Genomic DNA, 22,047 nt, shown 5'->3' on the forward strand with positions numbered 1-22,047 from the left:
GGAGGATAAAATTTTGGAGATATTAAATACAGAGGAAGAGAAATTATTGGAGGAAGGAAAGAGTGAGATTGATTGGGCAAGGAGAATATCTTCCTCCTATTCCAGAAGACATAACCTACCAAGAGAAGTTTTAGTAAGGTTTGTCCGAAGAGCGACCTGTGAAAAGATCCAAAAAAAGGCAAGAGACGAAGGTTTATCCTGGCAAAATATTAATATCAAAGCATTGAAAGATGTTCCATGGACAATTCGCCAAAGAAGACAAGGATATAAGAAATTGACCAGCTGGCTATTGAAGCAGGCAATTCAATTTAGATGGCTGGTGCCAGAAGGAATCTTTTTTACGTACCAGGCCAAGAGACATAACATTACTACTCTGGAAAAAATGGAAGAGTTCTGGAGCAGTTTTGTAGCTTCAAGCAACCAGAGTTCTGATATAGGGGAAGATCAAGAAGAAGAAACAGATCTGTGTGGAAAGGAAGCAGAAGACAGCTACAAGTTTAGAAGAGAAGGAGTCAGAACAAGACAATTTACTAAAAGAGACCAAAGAGCAACAGAAGGAAGTAAAACGATATTAGGATGAATAAAAAGGCGGGACTACAGATTGTATCGGTAAATGTGAACGGCTTAAATGAACCAAAGAAGAGAAGGAAAACCTTTTTACAACTTCAGAAAACTAAAGCTCAAATAATTTGCCTTCAGGAAACACACATAAAAGAAAGTGATAAGAAGTTTCTACAAAATAAAAGATTGGGACATCTATATTACTCGTGTGATGAAGGAAAGAGGAGAGGAGTAGCCATATATGTTCACCAAAATATAGATTCCAAACTGATTTATAAAGATGAAATGGGAAGGATCCTGATAATAGAAACAATAATTAACAAAAAAAAGATATTGCTTGTAAACATATATGCACCGAACGACAAGCAAGAAAACTTTTATAAAAATGTGCATGAGTAACTAGTGGAATTACAAACGGAAGCCTGTTGCATTATAGGAGATTTTAACGCCGTATTTGACGCTCATAAAGATAAAAAATTTGAAAAGTTAAAGAAAAATCCATCACGTAGTGTCTTGCCAAAGGCTTTCTTCAAGATGGTTGAGGAGTTAAGTCTTATTGATATCTGGAGGGTTAAGAACCCACAAGCAGAAGATTTTACACATTTTTCACAAGCTCACAGGTGCTGGTCCAGAATCGACATGTGTTGGATGATGATAGGCCTGATTCCGCAAGTCAAGCAAGCCAACATTCTCCCGAAAACATTTGCCGACCATAATCCATTGCAAGTGATGATACATTGTCCATCAAGGAATAGTCGCTGGACTTTGAACACCCAAATTTTAAAAGAGGCAACTTTCTTGGAAGAGGCGAAAAAAGAAATAAAAGAATTTTTTCAGCGTAATGTGGAAGAAGATACCAGCATCCAAAATATTTGGGATACTTTCAAGGCTTTTTTTAGGGGGATGGCTATTAGCTTCACGGCAAAAAGAAATCGGGAACGGATGAAATTATTTAATGAGTTAGTGAAAGACCTAAAAGAGCAAGAGAGACAACAGAAAATTAAGAATACGAAAGAGATAAAAGCAAAAATACAAGCTACGCAACACAGAATTAATTTATGGCTAACAGAAGAACTGGAAAGAAAAATGAAATGGACCAAGCAAAACCTTTTTGAAAATGCAAATAAAACAAGCAGATGGCTAGCATATAAGCTCAAAAAGGAAAAGGGAAAAAAAAAAAAAAATCATAAGATCACTTATAAATCAAGAAGGTGAAGAAACTACAAAGGAAGATCAAATGGAACAAATAGTCAAAAGTTTTTACCAAAATCTATATAAAAAACAGGAGATTGAAGAACAACGGCAAGATGAATATATTCAAAGTATTAATGTGAAACAAATTACGAAAGAACAACAGAAGGCATTGGATAGCTCTATCACAATCCACGAGGTAATTGAAGCAATTAAGCAACAGAAATCCAATAAAACGCCCGGTCTGGATGGTCTTCCGGTGGAAGTATACAAAACCTTTGAAGATATACTCTTAATTCCCTACAAAAAATTGCTGGAGAAAATTCAGGAGTCAGCAATAATTCCAACATCTTGGAGAGAGGCGTTGATTACATTAATTCATAAAGAAGGAACAGAGTCTAAGGAAATCAAGAATTATAGGCCAATCTCTCTCCTAAATGCAGACTATAAAATTTTCGCTACGATATTGACAAATAGATTCAAGAAAGCAGTAACCAACATAGTGCAAGAAGACCAAACGGGTTTCATACCCGGAAGAATGATGCGGCAGAACTTAAGATATTTTTTGAACATCTTAGAATACTATAAAGACCATCCGGATAAACAATTTGCAGGAATTTCACTGGATGCAGAAAAAGCGTTCGATAACGTGAACTGGAATTTCATGAGCAAAGTACTGGAAGCTGTTGGTTGTGGCAAAAATTTTAAGAAGATGATTGAGGCTATATATACTAAGCAAAATGCAAGGATTAACATAAACGGAAATAATTCTGGATTTGTGGAAATAGAACAGGGGACCAGACAAGGGTGTCCTCTCTCCCCTCTTCTTTTTGTAACTACAATAGAATTCTTGATTCAAAAAATAAGAGAGGATACTGAAATTAGAGGCCTGAAGGTAAAGAACGAAGAATTTAAGATCCAAGCATTTGCAGACGACTTGCTGTTTTTTCTAGAGGATCCTATCTCTTCGATTGATAAACTAAAAATGAATTTGCAACACTTTGGAGAAGTTTCTGGATTTAAGGTGAATACACAGAAAACCAAATTTCTAACTAAAAACATGACTAAAGAACAAATTAAACAATTAGAAGATAAATCGGGCTTTAAAAAAGAAAAGAAAATTAGATATTTGGGAATTTATTTAACAAATGATGTGAAATCTCTCTACTGTGATAATTACGAAAAGATTTTAAAGGAAATTGAAACAGATCTGGAGAAATGGCGAGACCTACAAATTTCCCTTTTAGGAAGAATAGCCACAGCAAAAATGAACATTCTGCCCAGAATCCTATTCTTATTCCAGATGATTCCTGTCCAACTACCCAACTCGTTCTTTCAAAAACTTAATAAAATGATCTTGACTTTTATATGGCAAAACAAGAAGCCAAGGATTAAGTTAAAAATTCTCCAAGAGAGCAAATTAAGAGGGGGCATGGCCTTACCAAACTGGTATTTATATTACAAAGCCTCTTGCTTAGCATGGGTCAGAGATTGGTGTCTCCTAGAAAACAAAAGGTTACTAGTTTTAGAGGGAGCAGGTTTAACTAAAGGCTGGCATGCATACATTTGGTACCAGACCTCCCCAAAAAACAACAATTTCCAGGCACATGAAGTTCGAAGAGCAATTTATAAAACTTGGTTTGAGATTAAAAAGAAAATTTATACATATACTCCATTGTGGGTCTCACCAGTGGAAGCAACTACCCACCCTAATTTATATGATTGGGAAAATCCTCAAAACTATTCAATCCTATTAGATAGTAAAAACAATTTAAATTTGGAAACAAACATAATCTCGGACTGGTGGGTCAGATGCCAAATTAAGTCAAGATATCAATCTGACAAAAGCGTGGGCTTTCCTAAAGATGCCAAAGTAAATGAATTTGACACAATGATACAAGAACCCAAAAATCTTATTTCAAAAGTCTATAGTTGGCTATTGGAGATGGAAATGCAGTCGGAAACGGTTAAAGAGAGCTGGATAAAGTGGTTACAGGACTTTGGCTATTCGATCGAATTAGAAGAATGGGAAAAGATTTGGAAATATAATATTAGATTGACGAAATCAGTAGTATTCAAAGAAAACCTATATAAAATGATGTATAGGTGGTACCTGACTCCAGCGAGATTAGCCAGAATGAACCCAACCTATAACGACAAATGTTGGAAATGTAAAAAAGCTAGAGGGACACTTTACCACATTTGGTGGAACTGTGAAATTGCTAGAAAATTCTGGATACAAATAAGTATATGGATCCAGAAGATTTTAAAGAAAAGGTTGAAACACTTACCCGAACTGTATTTGTTAAGTGTATGTAGAGAAAACTTAACACAGAGTGAGAAAAAACTTGTAATATATATGATTACAACAGCCAGAATCCTCTTTGCAAAATATTGGAAATCCCCCCAAACCCCGTGTAAAGAAGAATTCTTGTTTAAATTACTGGAGTCTGCCGAAATGGATGTTCTAACTATAAGGTTGAGAGATGGAAACTGGCAAGAATGTATTAAAACTTGGGAACCAGTGTATATATGGGCGAAAAGTATGGGATATGATTTGAGACAGTAGATTTAATATCCTTATATGCTCCTAAAGCTCCTTTCACAGGTGGTGGTGGAAGATGGGTGGTGGTGGGAGATGGGTGGGTATGGGATTTATGTTTTTCTGTTTTCCCTTCTTTGTATTTTTTGTTGGTGTTTCTTGATTTTCTTGTTTGTATTGTTTTTCCCTGAACCTTAATAAATGAAAATTTTTCACACAAAAAAAAAAAAAAAAAAAAAAAAAAGACCAACTAAGTTTTATTTAGAATGTAAGCTTTCGTATGCTCTTATGAACATATGAACGTATGAAGCTGCCTTATACTGAATCAGACCCTCAGTCCATCAAAGTCAGTATTGTCTTCTCAGACTCGCAACGGCTCTCCAGGGTCTTAAGCAGAGGTTTTTCACGCCTATTTGCCTGGACCCTTTTTTGGAGATGCCGGGGATTGAACCTGGGACCTTCTGCTTCCCAAGCAGATGCTCTACCACTGAGCCACCGTCCCTCTCCAAAATTAAGCAGATTTTGTCTGATGAAGTCTGCTTAAGAGCATACGAAAGCTTACATTCTAAATAAAATTTAGTTGGTCTTAAAGGTGCACTTGTCTACTGCTTTGTTCTATGACTGAGAATCAGATGCTGTACTTTTGTATGTTCAGGAACAATGGTTTAATGTGTGGGGCTGGTCACTCACTGGGGCTGGTCACTCAGCTTTACTTACATCTCAGAGAGCCAGCATGGTGTAGTGGCTAAGAGTGGTGGACTCCAGTCTGGAGAACTGGGTTTGATTCCACATCCTCCTCCACTACATGAAGCCTGCTGGGTGACCTTGGGCCAGTCTCAGTTCTATCAGAACTCTCTCAGCTCTGCCTACCTCACAAAGTGACTGTCATGGGGAGAGAAAAGGAAGGCGATTGTAAGCTGCTTTGAGACTCCTTAGGGTAGATAAAAGGGGGGGGGTATAAAAACCAACTCTTCTTCTCCTTCTTCACCTGAAGCCTGCTAGGTGACCTTGGGCCAGCCTCCATTCTCTCAGAATTGTCTCAGGCCGACCAGCCTCATGAGGTGTGTGGTTGTGGGGAGAGAAAGGAAAAGTTATTGTACTCCTTAAGGCAGAGAAAAACGGGACATAAAAACCAACTACTCTTCTTCTTCATTTTGAGAATAAACATGTGGGGTGGGGGGGTTGGTGTCTACTGGCCCTGTAAGCTGCCCCACGTTGCTCTTGATGGAGAAGAAGGCAGGATTACTAGTATTTTAATTACCAATTAAATGGAAAGCCATGCAAGCATTCTCCATGAGACTTTCATCGCCTATGCAAATGCACTCCTCCACATGCAGCTTCCAGAGTGATCTTGGGTCAGTCACAGTTCTCTCAGAGCTGTTCTCTTAAGAGCAGTTCTCTGAGAGTTCTCTTAAATCCACATACTTCACAGGGTGTCTGTTGTGGGGAGAGGAAGGGAAGGAAATTGAAAGCCAGTCTGAGACTCTGAGTGAAGAGAGGGGTATAAATGCAAACCTCCTCCTCCTCCCCCTCCTTCATTCCCTCCTTGGCATCTTCAAGTAAATGCTTATGGGTGGCAGGTACCTGCTCTTGCTCTGCCTGAGAGCTATTCCAGAGGAGGTAATGCTGAGCTAGATGGACCAGTATTCTTTACTCAGTATAAAGCAGCTGTGTTCCTCTGTATCAGGGGTGGCCAAACTGTGGCTCGGGTGCCACATGTGGCTCTTTTGCACATATTGTGTGGCTCTTGAAACCCCCACTGCCACATTGGCCAACTTGTAGAAGACATTTCTCTCTTGAAATCACTTCTTCAAGCCAAGCTTGCAGAATGCATTTAAAGTTAAAGTTGCTTTATATCTACCTCTCTCTCTCCCCCTTCCTTCCTTCCTTCCTTCCTTCCTTCCTTCCTTCCTTCCTTCCTTCCTTCCTTCCTGTCTTGTGGCTCTCAAACATCTGACGTTTATTCTACAAGGCCGCCCTGAGCCTGCCTCGGCAGGGAGGGTGGGATATAAATCCAATAAAATAAAATAAAAAAATGAAAATAAATTATGTTAAGCAAGTTTGGCCCAACCTGTTCAATATGCATGTTCAACAGTACACTGAGGAGCTATGGATTCTGACTTCAAAGCCTAATGGGTGTTTCTTCCAATCAAACATCTGTTTCCAGAGAAGGGCAAGAATCTCCAGAGCAGTGGCAAAGAATGTACGGGCGCTGCTCAGGCAATGAGGTGTACCACATCCGGATGGGCGACAGCAAGTTTTTTATGGAGTATGATGGGAAAAGCTTCACCTACGCATCTTTCCACGCACACAAAAAGTGAGAGAGAAATGGCATTGTGCTCAGGAATGGGGAGGGGGGCAGCTCTAGCCGGGTGCTGCATCAGAGCGGATTTGCAGGGGATGAGGGAGTGCCCCAAGAGAAAGAATGAGGGCACCTGGAGAGACAGTGAAGTGTAGTGGCTGCTGTATCAAACGAGGACCCCCAGTCACAAATCGTATTGGTTTGCCTTGAGCCACTTTCTCTCAGCCTGGCCTTCTTCCTAAGTTTGTTGTGTGGATAAAATGGAGGAGGGAGGAATATCATGTCCTCTGCAAAACAGGACTGAGGCTCTTCTTGGAAAGAAAATAGGACAATAAGTTAAGAGACATAGGCACTCTTATCAAAACTATAAATTAAACAAGAAAAAGAAAAGCCTAACAGTAACAAAAGAAAATTTGAGAAACGTTTGAGTCTAATAGCACCTTAAAGATAGTCCCCTGTGCAAGCACCAGTCATTTCTGACTCTGGGGTGACGTCGCATCATGACGTTTTCACGGCAGACTTTTTACAGGGTAGTTTGCCATTGCCTTCCCCAGTCATCTACGCTTTTCCCCCAGCAAGCTGGGTACTCATTTTACCAGCCTCGGAAGGATGGAAGGCTGAGTCAACCTTGAGCTGGCTACCTGAACCCAGCTTCCACTGGGATCAAACTCAGGTCGTGAGCAGAGAGCATGGACTGCACTACTGCAGCTTTACCACTCTGCGCCACGGGGCTCATTAAAGACCAATAAGACATCTATAGTAATAACCTTTTGAGAGTCCAAGCTCCCTTTGACTGTATCCTCAGATACATTTAAATATAAAGGATAAATAGAAACAGAGAATATCCCCTTTCTGTTCTTCCAGAGTGACAGGTTTGAGACAGCCAATTTGGTGTAGTGGTTAAGTGTGTGGACTCTTATCTGGGAGAACCAGGTTTGATTTCCCACTCCTCCACTTGTACCTGCTGGAATGGCCTTGGGTCAGCCATAGCTCTGGCAGAGGTTGTCCTTGAAAAGGCAGCTGCTGTGAGAGCCCTCTCAGCCCCTCCCACCTCACAGGGTGTCTGTTGTGGAGGAGGAAGATAAAGGAGATTGTAAGCCGCTCTGAGTCTCTGATTCAGAGAGAAGGGCAAGGTATAAATCTGCAATTCTTCTTCTTCAAGATATATTTATGAATCTTGCTGACTATCAGAACTGAGTCTAGGGCTGCCAACTTCCAGGTGAGGGTCTGGAGATTTCCCAGAATTACAGGTGATCTCCATATGTTAGGGATCAGTTCTCCTGGAGAAAACAGATGCTATGGAGGTTAGTTTCTATGGAATTATTCTCCAAACCACACCCTCCCGGGGCTCCACCCTCCCTCCCAAATCTCTAGGAATTTTCCAAATCAGAGCTAGCAACTTAAGAGAAGCCATGTTGGATCAGGCCAACAGCCCATCCACTCCAACACTCTGTGTCACACTGTGGCCAAAACCCAGGTGCCATCAGGAGGTCCACCACAGGGGCAAACCCTAGAATTCAAATGCGTGGCAGGTTTGAATTTGGGAATTTAGTTTGTGTGCCATCAGGGAGCTCTGGGCAAAGGACAAAACTGCTGGGAAAGGAGCCAAACCAAGAGGATAGAAGAAAGGCAGGCCAAACTAAGATATTCTAGTTTTCCAGATTTATTTCCACAATGTATATTGTATTCCTCTCCCCCAACCTTACATTTCTTTTGAAAAATATCCACATGGTGGTTGAATGTTGGGTTCCATCAACACAACTTTGGGTGCTTCTTTCAGGTATGGTGTCTGCTTGATAGGTGTGAGGAGAGAGGACAACAAGAGCATCCTCCTCAACCCTGGACCACGGCACATCATGTCAGCATCCGACACCTGCTTCTACATCAACATCACCAAGGAGGAGAACTCGGCCTTCATATTCAAACAAGAAGAGAAGCAGAAGAAGAAAGGGTTCTCTGGGAGGGGCATCTATGATGGACCATCAAGGTTACCAGTCCACAGCATCATTGCTAGCATGGGTGAGTTGCCTCAGGCCCTGTCTTTTCTTTCCTAGCGGTGCGCTGTGAGACCAGATTGCATTGTTATACCCATGAAGCGGCCCTATAGCAAGTCCAACCACTGATCCATCAGTGCTGTCTGCTCTGACAGGACTTCAGACAAAGTAAGTCTCCTCTTTTGCCTGAGATACTTTAACTGACAGGGCTCAATCCAGGGGCGTTCTGCATGGTGCTGTGCTACAGAACTGGGGTCTCTTCTGAACTTGCCTCACTGTGCATCAGACTGGTCCATCTAGCTCAGGATTGTCTTCTGCAACTGGCAGTGTCTGTCTGTGGTTCCGGGCCCTGAAGGGTCATTTCCAAAACCCGCTATCCAAGATACTTCAAGGTGCCATGGATTGAACCCAGGACCTCGGTCTGCAAAGCAGGTGCCCTGTAGTTGAAATGTGATTGCCCCACAGGTTTTTATTTAATCCTTTCTCCTTCAACATTGTCCATCTTTGTTTTTCTTTTTCACATTTCCTAAGGTATATACTCCAGCATTTCATAGAAGGGAAGAATTATCTTGCATTGGCAAACACCTGATTTTCAAAACTTTCATTGCTTGAGTCATATTGTGTTAAGGAAAGGCACAAGAAGCCAACACCAGTTATCATGGACTATCCCTTCAAGAGTGAGGGTACAGTTAGCAGATACTGTTGCAGTTGTTTGTTATGATATTGGAGTTTTAAAGTGACATAGTTATTGGCACTCTAATTATGATATATTCAGATTATGAGATACTGTGGAATAACTATTGTATGTTAATCCGCATTTTAATTTTATTGTGAATGTAAGGAGGGAGTACAGAAAGGAAAGAAAGGGAGAGGGAATACAAAAATGATCTTGAATCATCTAAGTCTTTTTCATACATCAAGGACATCATTGCTATATATATTACATAATATATAATGCATGATACATAGATCAGGTTATTCCAATGTATCCCTCTTAGCTCAATTAAATAAAGTTGTCATAACATATATGTATACTTTAACAAACTATTTTATATATATTCTAACACATTACTTTTGGTACTTGGGTATAATGATTTTTACATTACATTTATAATTCTTTCTCCAAAGCATAAAGTTTACAAGCTAGGCTTAATTAATAAAATAAGTATATCAATTAGAAAATAGTCCCGATCTCTCATATTCTTGTGACTCTTCAATTATTTCAAGGGGGGGCAAGCTTATCTTCAGTTATTAATCTTTACCACTAATATATGAATAGTATGCTTTCCATTTTTGCTGAATGTCTTTCATTGGTCTTTTGTTCACTTGATTTGTTAACTTTGCCATTACAGCATATTCAGCTAATTGATCATTCCAAGCTTCTTTTGTTGGACAATCTTCTGTTCTCCATTTAGGATTAACTTTTGTATGTTAACCACCTTGAGCTCATCATTTTTGGTATCAAGGAGTTTCCCAAGTTTCAGCTCTCTCCCTTGGATCTGTAGATATTAAATCTCCAAGTGGAAGCAGGCATCCAGATCCTAGTATACACTCATGTATGTGTAGGAAACCCAAAAGAATTCTGATGCTTCCAAGTTTCCACTCCCATCCTGTATCTGCCTGTTTCCAGCCGAAGTGTTGCTGAATTTAACTGGTGCTAGAAAGTCCCGCCAAGCCACGCCTGACTTATGGTAGCAACCAATGTTCCCTCTAAGCTGAGTAAGTGTGAGCTAGCTCACAGTATTTTATCCTCCGGCTCACACATTTTTGTCAGCTCAAGAAGGATGGCCCCAGAGCACACTAATTTGTGCAGTAGCTCACAACTTCAATGCCAGTAGCTCATGAAGTAGGATTTTTGCTTACAAGACTTCAAGGGTGCATTAGCAGCAACCCTATAGGTTTTTAAGACAAGACAAACAGAGGTGGTTTGCTACTCTCAGTAGAGGCCCTGGACTTTCTTGGTGGTCTCCCATCCAAGCTCCGGTCAAGGTCAACCCTACTTAGCTTCCAAGATCTGACAAGATCAGGCTAACCTGGGAAATTAACCATTATTATTATTTTTAAGCGAACTAGATTTACTCACACAGCTTGCATCAGCAGTCAGTGGGCAGGGAGGAGAGGACAATATCACCAGGGGTGTCATGTCATCTTCACACTTTGATTATGTTTTGATTATGTTATAATCATGTTTTGATTATTTCCCAATTTTTTGTGGGGGGAAATATTAGAAAGTTTGTCAAATCTTAGAGTTCAGCAAAATTTTCACAGGGGGGTTTAACAATGGAGCCCAGAAGCAAGTTTTTTGGGGTTTTTTTTTTGGGGGGGGGGTTTAAGAAAGAAAGAGCACAATAAAATGTAGAGGTTCCAGAGCTCTGCTTCTGTGAGCTCCTGCCCAACACGAGACCTGCTTGTGGGGCACTCAGTCATATTTTAATTTCATTTTATAATTCCTGGTAAACCTTTGAATTTGTAGTATAAAATCTTATTGTCATACATTTATATATTATTTTGCAAAAATGAGGGCTAGCAGCTTGGAGAAAGAAACGAAAGGTGGTATTTTCATTCGGACAAGCGCAAGTGAGACCCAGATTAATCTCCCATCTGATGACAGAGCTGAAGACTAAAAATGCATTAAACTGTGTCCCCATTTTCTCTCTGCCAGCCTTATCTTGCTCTGGTTTATTGCCTTCCTAGCAAAACACCAATATATTTGCGAAATACAATCTGCTTGTTGTTCACCCAGATCACAGTGGGGATCTTTGCACAAAAAGATGAAAGACACATAGGATGATTGTTCTCCGAGAAAATGAGTCTGCATTCAGCAAGCAATCCGGGGGCAGGGGTGGAGAGAGACGCTAAGTAAAATCACTACTTGCAAACTAAATCAGTATATGCTTGTAGTGGTAAAAATTTGAAAGCAAGCAGCACCAATTCCAGCTCAATGAGCGAGGTGGGGGGGTATCTCCCAATGGGGTCCTGAGATGGGATATGCCATATTTTGCCTTGGAGTAGAGTCGGAAGGCCCCCAGTATTTTGCTGAAACTAAGTTGGTTTGGATCTGGTCAGTTCCTGGACAGGAGACTTTGGAGCTCCAGCTCTGGAAATTGCCTTGACTTCCAGGATGAAAGGAAGGCAAATACATGAGAAGCAGGGGTCATTTTGTAGAAAAGAAGTGCCGGAGCTCATTAGCACAACTCATTTGCACAAGCCACAAACCCCTTACATTACCAGAAGGTGTACTAAATTACATCAGCTCAGCATCTCCCTTAAAATCCTTCTTGTATTATAATTGTTATAATAGAACCTTACTCTCATCATACTTCTTAAATTACTTTCTCCTCTATGGTCACACTGGCATGAAGAAGATTTCCATCTGTCTGCTTTATATGTTTTGGTTATTTTTCCTTTTTTTGGGGGGTGGAATATTAGAAAGTTTGTCAGATCTTAGAATTCAGAAAATTTTTTACAGGGGGCTTTGAACAATGGAGCAAGTATTTGAGGGGTGGGGGGGGAAGAAAGAAAGAGCACAATAAAATTTAGAGGTTCCAGAGCTCTGCTCCTGTGAGCTCCTGCCCAAAATGAAGCCCGGAATGATATTTTTCACTGACATTCTTGATTGGAAGCATCGTTCTTCATATGAGACTTTACCACTCGAATTTCTACCTTCCTCCAGTGATTGAAAGATTGTGGACATTGAGTTGTCTTTGAGTGACTTTCGGGTGAGGGTATATGTTCTTTATCTGTATTTATATCCTATGATTGTGAATACACTTTGAATATTTTTCTAAAATCTGTTAAACTATGACATTTATGTATTTAGACTAGAGGCTGGTTTTCGCGGAGGTGTTTCACCTTTATTCCCTGCTCTATCATCCGCGTTGCTCTTTGTGGGTTGCTCAATCCCCAGGTGGGGGCAGAGGATCACCCGGTTTGGAGGCCCTCCCCTCGCTTCAGAGTCCTCAGAAAGCAGCAGGGGGGGGATGTCTGCTGGGGTCTCAATTATTCCCTATGGAGACCAATTCCCACAGGGTATAATGGGGCTCTGGGGAGGGCTATGTTTTGAGATAGAGATGCCAAAGTTTCAGCAAAGCATCTGAAGCCTTTCCCCAAAATACCTTCCAAGTTTGAAAAAGATTGGACCAGGGGATCCAGTTCTATGAGCCCCAAAAGAAGGTGCCCCTATCCATTATTTTCAATGGAGGAAAGGCATTTAAAAGGTGTGCAGTCCCTTTAAATGTGATTGCCAAACTCCCTTTGGAATTCAATTATGCTTGTCGCAACCTTGTTCCTGGCTCCACCCCCGATGTCTCCTGGCTCCACCCCCAAAGTCCACAGCACAGGTTCTCAAAAATGCCTTCCTCACCTGTGAAGAAATTAAGCTGAGATCATAGGTCTGGATTCATGCAGTTTATTAAAATGAAAAGAGCAAAGAGTCTAGAAACACTTTAAAGACTTATCGCCTGCTGCAAATCTGGTTAGTCTTTAAGGTGCTCCTGGACTCTTGCTCTTTTCTACTGCTATAGACAGGCTGACATGGCCGCCCATCTTGATCTATCTTTATGACAATGAAAACCCCCCAATTTAATTTAAGAACATGCTCTCCTTGGGAATTTTCTATGATGAACAATGTGAGAAAGTGATTTGTTCATGCTCTCATGTGTATATCGATATTGAATCTTGAAGGGGGAAAGATTTATGCAAATAATTACGGCCAAGAACTCAGCGATTATGATTCCTGATAAAAATCTGGGTTAAGAAATATGATCAGGTTTTTTAAAAAAGAATCCATTAAGTTTCTCGCTTATGGAAGTAAAATACTTTGCTTTAGCTGCAGCATTTCACTCTGGCTAGTCTGAATGAAATGCTCCATGGCAGAGCTAGGGTTGCCAGCCTCCATGTGGCAACTGGAGATTTTCTACTATTACAACTGATCTCTAGGTAAACAAGGTCAGTTCCCATGGAGAAAATGGCTTATTTGGAGGATGAACTTCAGCGTTATTTCTTGCTGAGGTTCCCACCTTCTACAGGCTCCACCCCCAGAATCTCCAGGTATTTTCCAACCCAGATCTGGCAACCTACAGTAGACTTAAGGGTTAGAAATATTCTGTAGAAGATTAGACCTTTTTCATTTATGTTGGGATGCAATTACATTCAAATGGTATAAAATATTGTGTATTGTTTTTCAAGGGTCCAGGTATGTTTGAATTCCTGTCAATCAGTTGTATAGATCTGGATTGTTTTGGATTGTTTGAGGGAGGAAGAATTGTTTCACTGCTGAGTCCAGCGAGTGGGGAGAAAGGCAATACAGGGGCTGCACCTCAGTGGTAGAGTCATACTTTGCACGCAGAAGATCCCAGGATCGGTACCTGCATCTCCAGTTCAAAGGATGTCAGGTAGCAGGCATTGGAAAAGAACTTCTGGCTGAGACTCTGGAAAGCTGGTGACAGTATGAACAGCACTGAGCTAAGAATACCAAGTGTCTAGCATGGCATGAGACAACTTCATATGAGCCCAACGTGGCAGACAATATCCAGTAGTTGAGTTTGGTTAATTTATACTACCTCCAGCATAGTGTAGTAGTTAGACTGTCCGTCTAGGACAGGGGTGGCCAACCTGCAGCTCAGGAGCCACTTGTGGCTCTTTCACACATATTGTGTGGCTCTCAAAGCCCTCACTACCCCATCGGCTGGCTTGGAGAAGACATTTAACATATGAACATATGAAGCTGCCTTACACTAAATTAGACCCTTGGTCCATCAAAGTCAGTATTGTCTACTCAGACTGGTAGTGGCTCTCCAGGGTTTCAAGCTGAGGTTTTTCACACCTATTTGCCTGGACCCTTTTTAGTTGAAGATGCTGGGGATTGAACCTGGGACCTTCTGCTTACCAAGCAGATGCTTTACTACTGAGCCACCATCCCTCCCATTTCTCTCTTTAAAGAGATTTCTCTCTTTAAATCACTTATCCAAGCCAGCCAGCAGCTTGGAGAATGCATTTAAAGTTGCTTTATTCCCACCTCTCCCTCCCTCCTCCCTCTCCCACTTTCCTTCCTTCCTTCCTTCCTTCCTTCCTTCCTTCCTTCCTTCCTTCCTTCCTTCCTTCCTTCCTTCCTTCCTTCCTTCCTTCATCTTGTGGCTCTCAAACATTAATGTCTTGCAGCTCTCAAACATCTGACATTTATTCTATGTGGCTCTTAACATTAAGCAAGTTTGGCCACACTTGGTCCAGGGTCTTGGAAACCCATGAGGGCCTCTGATTGGCCTCAGCAGCAATTGCCCACCAAAAGTTGGGGGGGAGGGCTGATCTACATATTATCAGGCGTCAAATTCAGATTATCAGATTTGCATGGAATGTTTGACAAAAATCTAAAGAAAGTGCCACTGTTAAAGTTAAGATCTGGAGTGGGGAACCTAAGTTCAGATCCCTATTTTGCTATGGAATGTTGCTCTCTCAGCCTCACTTACCTCACAGGCAGGGGTGACTGCCTAGGGTGCTGGCCTTCTAGAGGTGATGAATTGGGCACCCCCCATGTGAATTGGTGATGTTATCAGTGCAAGGGGGAAGGCACCAAAAGTTAGCCTTGCCTAGAGGCCAGACAGTCTAGAGCCAGCCCTGCTCACAGGGCTGCTGTGAGGATAAAATAGAGAATAAACTGACGTAAATTGCCTGTTGGGAAGAAAAGTGGGATCTAAATATTGAAGTGAACATTCAGGGAATATGTGCCCGTCAGAGCACACAGGAGAGTTCTGGGTAGTCAATTATTTCCAGCGCTTGCTGAAACATCCTTGTGAGACCGTGTCAAGGCCGTGTGATGTCACTCAGAGAGAGCGGTGGGTGTGCTACAGCGAGCCTATTTTTTGCAGTCCCTGAATCATTTCCCCTCCACAACAGCAGCTCCTTTCCGCCCACACCTCAGGCTCAATGAAAGGCTCTCCTCCCCACTCCCTTCCTCCAAACAACTTCAAGGATTATTCTTCCCGTTTTCCCTGCCTCTGCCTCCTCAGGCCTGCCAATTAGCATCGGGGCGGTTTTCAATGGCAACTATGATTCACGACAGAGCCCAAGACAGTTACCCAGACGACTGGGCGTGATGGGGCTAATAACATTGCTTTGTATCAATCCTCCATCCTGGTTATTACCCATCTATGTTCGCTTTGTGGAATAAAGAATGCTTTGCATTTAAGACTAAAAAGATCCCTGAAAAGGCGGGGAGGGGGAGGGTGAAAAGGAGGGTTGAGAAAACTCAAGCAGTTATCCCTGCTTGAGACTTTTGTATTGTTGAATGTGTCAGACATTTTTCTGTTCCCCTCACCACTGACAACAAGCATCAAATGAGAGCTCCCAAACGATTAATGAATTCAGACAAGATTTTCCAAAGAAACTGGGTGGGGGAAGTAATTTCCCCCTCTCCCCATTATTTTAGCAAATGGGTACCTTGGTTTCATATTAAATGCACCAAGCGGCTTACAATAGGACATAGAAAGCATGATTAGATGAAAAGTATTTTTTAAAAAAATCTTAAAAACATAAAACAGAATCAAATTGGAAAGCAAAGATCCATGCAGAACAATCGCAGCATCCAATACGATCAAAAGCCTTTCTGGAATAAACCATCTGGCTTCCCCTGCTGCAGCTGAACCTACCATCATTTAAGGCCCAAATTTTGGCTTAAAGTTGATGGTCTCTATAGACCCAGTGGCACCAGATGGAAACCATGTTGATATACATTTTAATTATGTGGTTTTAATTAATTGTTTTAACTTGACTGTAATCCACCCTGATCCCATTTTGGAGAGGGCAGAATAGAAATTCAAATAATAAATAAATAATTGTACACACTTCTGAAAGGCCCAGAACATCTCTTCTGGCAGAGGGAGTGCCACAGCCTAGGAACAGCATTCGAGGAGGACTTTCCATGGGCTCACCACTAAACTAACCACTGCCAGAGCAGTGAGGGCTGTCTGTGGGGATCCTACACAGGGCTGTCTGTACACTCTCTGGACCCAGGTTACTTTATTATGATTGATTGATTTTGCACCTTTGGTCTTTGAAAATTGTTCGGGTCTATGCAAAGGTAGCTGGTAGGGCTGACTTTTGCACCAGGATTCAATCTGACTGCACCATAAAAGCAACCCAAGACCTTGATTTGGTCCAGGAGGACCACCAAAGGGGTAAATTTTAGCAAATGTCCTGAGGAAGCCCTCCTAGCTAGGGATGTTTCTGAAATTCTTCTCCTCCAAAGTGGAGCTGAAGCATTAGGAATCATCTGCTGTTCCATTTTAATTGCCACATCTTGGCAACAAACCCCGTGTGTATGCAGTCTATGGTAGCTTTCAGCTTCATCACAGTGTGTCTTTTCCCCAGTTGCAAAAATGCACTAATAAAACACTGCAAAGAGCAACCTTGCTGAAGAATCAAGGTTCTTTTTGTGCATTGTGTCCACCAATGTGCAAGAGGGCTTCACAGTAAAACACTGAAGAACAACAGAAGTCTCGATGTAATTGTACAGGGCAAAAAAGAATATTGATGCAGCCCTACATGCAGTCAAATTGAGAGCAGATTATACATTTGCGTCTTTGCACATGTGCATCAGTAACATAGAGGGGGAAATGGTAAGGATGCCAACCTCAAGATGGGACCTGGGGATCCCCTGGAATTACAGCTATCTCCAGACAAAGAGCCCCATGGCGCAGAGTGTTAAAGCTGCAGTACAGCAGTCCTAAGCTCTGCTCACGACCTGAGTTCAATCCCCAGTGGAAGCTGGGTTTTCAGGTAGCCAGCTCAAGGTTGACTCAGCCTTCCATCCTTCTGAGGTCAGTAAAATGATTACCCAGCTTGCAAGTGTAGATGACTGGGGAAGGCAATGGCAAACTACCCCGTAAAAAGTCTGCCTTGAAAACATTGTGAAAGCAAAGTCACCCCAAAGTCAGAAACGACTGGTGCTTGCACAGGGGACCTTTCCTTTGCCAGACTACAGAGATCAGTTCCCCTGCAGAAAATGGCTGCTTTGGAGGGTAGACTCTCTGGCATTGTACCCCACTGAGATCCCTGTCCTCCCCAGGCTCTACCCCCAAATCTCCAGGAGTTTCTCAACCTGGATTTGGCAACCCTTCCTTCCTATCCCTTGCTGGTGGCAGCTGGAGAAATGCAGCAAATTACACAAGCGTTAGATTTATGCTTAGAAATTCTCCTAGTTAAACTGGAATTGAGGAGATAGCTTCAGGTGGGCAGCCGTGTTGGTCTGAAGCAATAGAACAAAGCTGGAGTGAAGTAGCACCTTTAAGACCAACAAAGTTTTATTGAGAATGTAAGCTTTTGTGTGCTGAAAGCACACTTCGTCAGACAATGAAATGGGAATACAGTTAGCAGTGCTACATTTAGCTTGTGGGTTGCGGTTAAGCATGCAAAATAGTAGACTCCAATGGCAAAATAGTGAAATTAACAAATTGAAAGAAGAACAGTTTGGTCTGGATAGTATAAGTTGCGGGAAAACACCAGAAGGCAATAAACTGGTCAGGATTGGAGAATGATGGTGAGAATGGCAGTAAATGTTAATTACTTTGTTTCTCATCAAGCAAGGTTGAGGAGGAAAGAGGAAATGATCACTTGCTGTGGGTTTTCTGAATCCTTGCTAGAGGGTTCTGCCCACTGGCTTGAAGTTACTGTAGTCGCCCTTCCCCGGGATGCCAGGTCCCCTTGCCCATCCAGCAGGGAGATTTGGCACATTTCAGGGATAGGCAGGGATGTCACATGATGTCCCCAATGGGATGATGTCATCATGTTGGGGACGTTGCCCGGGGATGCTCTGGTTTTGAGGCAAACTCTATGGTTAAATTGGGCTTGAGCCTTAGAGTTTGCCCCAAAACCAGAGCATGCTCCATGTGATATCCTTGACAGTGACATCACTTCCAGGTGATGTCACCATGCTGGGGACATCACACGGCAATATCCCGCTATCCCCTGAAATCCCCTGCTGGGACTGGGGGCTGGCAATTCTAAAGCCCCCCACAAGCTAACTGTTGGTTTAATGAGCAAATAGCCAATGCCTGATGGCTCCTCTTTTTCTGTTTCAGGCACGGTGGCCATGGATCTGCAGAACACAGAATGTCGGCCTGCCAACAACAGCAAGCTCACCCTGCCGGCGGAGAACGGCTCAGGGAAAAGGAGGCCTAGCATCGGCCCGGTCCTGGAGGTGGCCGACAGTTCTTCCCTCTTACCTTGTGATATGCTCAGCGACCAATCAGAGGACGAGATGACTCAGTCAGACGATGAAGGCCTGACTGTTATGGAGTTAGTGAGCCATTAGTTAATCTCTTTGTTTCAGGCTTAGAGTCGCGTGGGCAGCTGGTGAAGTTGAGGAAATGGTTCCCGGGCTGCGTTGTGTCAGAATGCAGCTGCTGGAATCACATGATTTGAATTTTTCTTTGCCTTTTAAAAATGTTCCCTGCATGTCAAAAACTAGGGTGTCAAGTGCCTATCCTAGCTAGCTCTCTTGCTTGCTAGTGTCTAACTTGCAGGGAAATGTTTGTCTTTGAGACAGAAGCATTCAGTCATGCCACACCCTACCTGCAGTGTGAAGCAATGTAGGCCTGGGACATTTCACCACCTCTCCTGCTGTGTTTGTGAACTAGGCTGTAAGTGCATGTGTGTTTTTAGATCCCTGGCTAGATTCCTGTGGGATTCTTGCAAGCTTCTTCTGCCTGAGCCACGCTCATGAGGCCAAGGCCAGCGCTAAGGAATTGGCAAAATAGGTGGCTGCCTAGGGCACCATCTAGTGCCAAGGAGAGGGTGGTGCAGAGGTTAAAGTGTCAGACTAGGATATGGGAGATCAAGGCTCGAATCCTCTCTCTGCCCTGGGAGTTGAGTGGGTGACTTTGGGCAGTGTACTTTCTCTCTCAGGCTGATCTGCCCCATGGGACTGTGGTTGTTGTGAGACTATAGTGGAGGACGAGAGCTCAGCCTTGGAAGCTGCTTTGGGTCCCAATGGGGTAGAAAAGAAGGAAGTCAACCAGTCAGTTGGTTGGTGGGGGAGGGAGGGAGGGAGGCACAAGTAAGTAGCCTCGCCTAGAGCGCCAAAAAGCCTGGCACCGGCCCTGCTTGAGGCTCTCAAACTAGCCCCTGGAGTTTCAGCGGGACTTCAAATGCCGCCCCATCAAGATACCAGGGCTGGCCCTGCCACTAGGCAAACGAGGTGATTGCCTAGGGTGCCAGTCTTTGGGAGGTACCAAATTGGGTGCCCCCCATGTGACTCGGTGATGTTATCAGTGCAGTGGGGGGCACCAGAACCTAGCTTTGTCTAGGGTGCCAGTCCAGAGCTGGCCCTGCAAGAAACCCAAACAAATCCTTACGTGCAGGCAAAAACATGGAGAATTTCAAGTCAGGGTCTAATTCACTACGCCACTAACTGGTCAGAGTGGGGAACTGCAGGCGCTTCAGGCCAGCAGAGACAAACCCAGCGACCAGAAGTCATCTAGCTGAGGAACTGAGTGATCAGAAAGCTGGTCACCTGCCATCTCCCTCTGTACAAGCCTCAGATCTGCATTGCCCATCTAAACTGAGCAGCAGGACACCTAAGGAAGCCATTTCTCGTGCATATCAGATTCTTTCCATCTCCACTGTGCTTGTGGCTTGCGATTCACCTGCTGAGTTTTACTATCTTACCCTTTGTGCAAGGAGCTCGATGGGATATGTAATTCTTCCCTCCCCTCTCCATCCCCACACTGAGCATATGTGGTAGGTTAGGCTGACAGAGTGACTGATTCAATCTCAGGGGGTGAGTTCCATTCGGGGCTCTGAATGCCAATGTCTGCACCGCTATAACCACTACACCATACTGCCAGTCTTCTACAGTGGTGCTGCTGACCTCAGGTTTTTTAGTCTTGGGGAAGGAGGGTTTACCAAACTGCTACAGAACAAAGGCTATAAGGCAATCCTGGATGTGATTTTTCTTCAAGATCTGGTTGGGCTATCCTAGGGGTCAAGAAGGGCAGAGCCAAATGGTTGGCAATGCAAAATGTTCATTTTGGATATAAGGATTTTACCCAGCCACAAAACCCTGCAATGCCACAGTTTAAAGGAAGTTTAAGCATCTCTTGTATCTGAGCATAATCTGCAGAGGTCTTTTTTTATTACCTCCCGTCTATCTTTGGTATCCGTGCAATAATTGAAAAGCACCAGGGTGCGTTCAAGTCCCCAGATACTATCTGGAGCTTTTGCTTGGTTTAGCTTTGCTTTAAGGAACACCCCCACTGAAAGGAACAGCAGTTTTGACCTGCCTGGGCAGTTAGAACAAATATACTGCTTGGCTAATCATTTAATTTAGCTGCACCTCCAGATCTCACCTCAGATCAAGGGTTTTCAGGTCCCCAAAGAACAGGGCTGCATCCCTACAGTGAAATGCAAAGCACTGCATTTTGCAGCAAGAAGAGTTATTCTCCTTCTCCTTTGAAGTCCTGCTAATAAAGTTGGCTAGATGGCCTTTAGCAGGTTATGGTGTGTAAAAAGTCACATCAGCTCAGTGCTTTCTGTATATTGGAAGCTCCAGCAAGGCTCCAGCTTGCTGTTTTGTATTGTGATTTCCTGCACTAAAAACCTATTTGCATAAATTAACCTCCCATTAATGGCTTTCTGCTTCGTTTCAGCTGTATTACTGGGTGGCATTTTTTCTTTAATTGGCTGCTGCTGAGGCCCCAGCAAAACTGGAGTGGGGGGGGGATGCTTTATTTTTGGTAGCCCCACAGTGCCATCATGTGGACATGTTTGGGAATGCTGAAATGTTCGAGAGTTCCTTAAATGAGGGTCAAACATCATGATGATGATTTAAATTCATAGATCGCCCTTTCCCAAAGAGCTCATGGTGGTGCGAACAGGTTAAAATAAAATAATTGCAATTTACAATAAAATCAACTGGACTTGACAAGGGCCAGGCATTTTGTTGAGCAGGAATGCAGTTCCAGCTGGCTTGGCATCAGGGAATGGGGGCTAGTATGCAAATGAGTTCCTGCTAGGCTTTTTCTACAAAAAAAAGCCCTGACAGTGGCATAAAATTGTGTTTTGCTCCCTCCCTTGGGCAGATCAGGGACTGGTCATGAAGGAGGCCATAATGAAACCCACAGTGTGGTCTGTTGTTGCTCTCAGCTGTAGGCCGGGCAGAACATCTCTGTTTTGCACACCCTGCAGAATTGAGCAAGGTCCTGCAGGGCATGGATGTCACCAGGCAGAGAGTTCCACCAGGCTGGCGCCAGGGGACACACGGATATCTTTGGAGCTGGGGACCACCAGCAGATAGGATGATGCCCGCAGGTCCAACATGTGGACCCCACTGCCATTTAAAGCAATTTTAAAATGTTATGAGCATGACAGGCTGAGTTTCTCTTGTTCTCCAACATACACCTCTGGAAGTGCGGAAGCAGCCATGGGTGGGGGAGTTACAGTCGTTTCAGTATTTGCAACACCAT

General features: G+C 43.1%; 1 protein-coding gene across 3 annotated transcripts in view; it reads left to right on the plus strand.

Annotated features, from left to right (window-relative positions):
* The window catches only part of KCNT1 (potassium sodium-activated channel subfamily T member 1), a 226,893-nt gene that overhangs the window by 171,948 nt on the left and 32,898 nt on the right, over positions 1–22,047 (plus strand). For all 3 annotated transcript variants that reach the window (XM_060251558.1, XM_060251560.1, XM_060251559.1), the window contains exons 17-19: positions 6,462–6,611; positions 8,377–8,615; positions 18,664–18,880. In XM_060251558.1, coding sequence (XP_060107541.1) covers positions 6,462–6,611; positions 8,377–8,615; positions 18,664–18,880 — 606 coding nt within the window. The remainder of the gene's footprint in view (positions 1–6,461; positions 6,612–8,376; positions 8,616–18,663; positions 18,881–22,047) is intronic.

The sequence above is a fragment of the Heteronotia binoei genome, chromosome 12 (assembly GCF_032191835.1).
Source record: "Heteronotia binoei isolate CCM8104 ecotype False Entrance Well chromosome 12, APGP_CSIRO_Hbin_v1, whole genome shotgun sequence".
NCBI classification, from domain to species: Eukaryota; Metazoa; Chordata; class Lepidosauria; order Squamata; family Gekkonidae; genus Heteronotia; species Heteronotia binoei.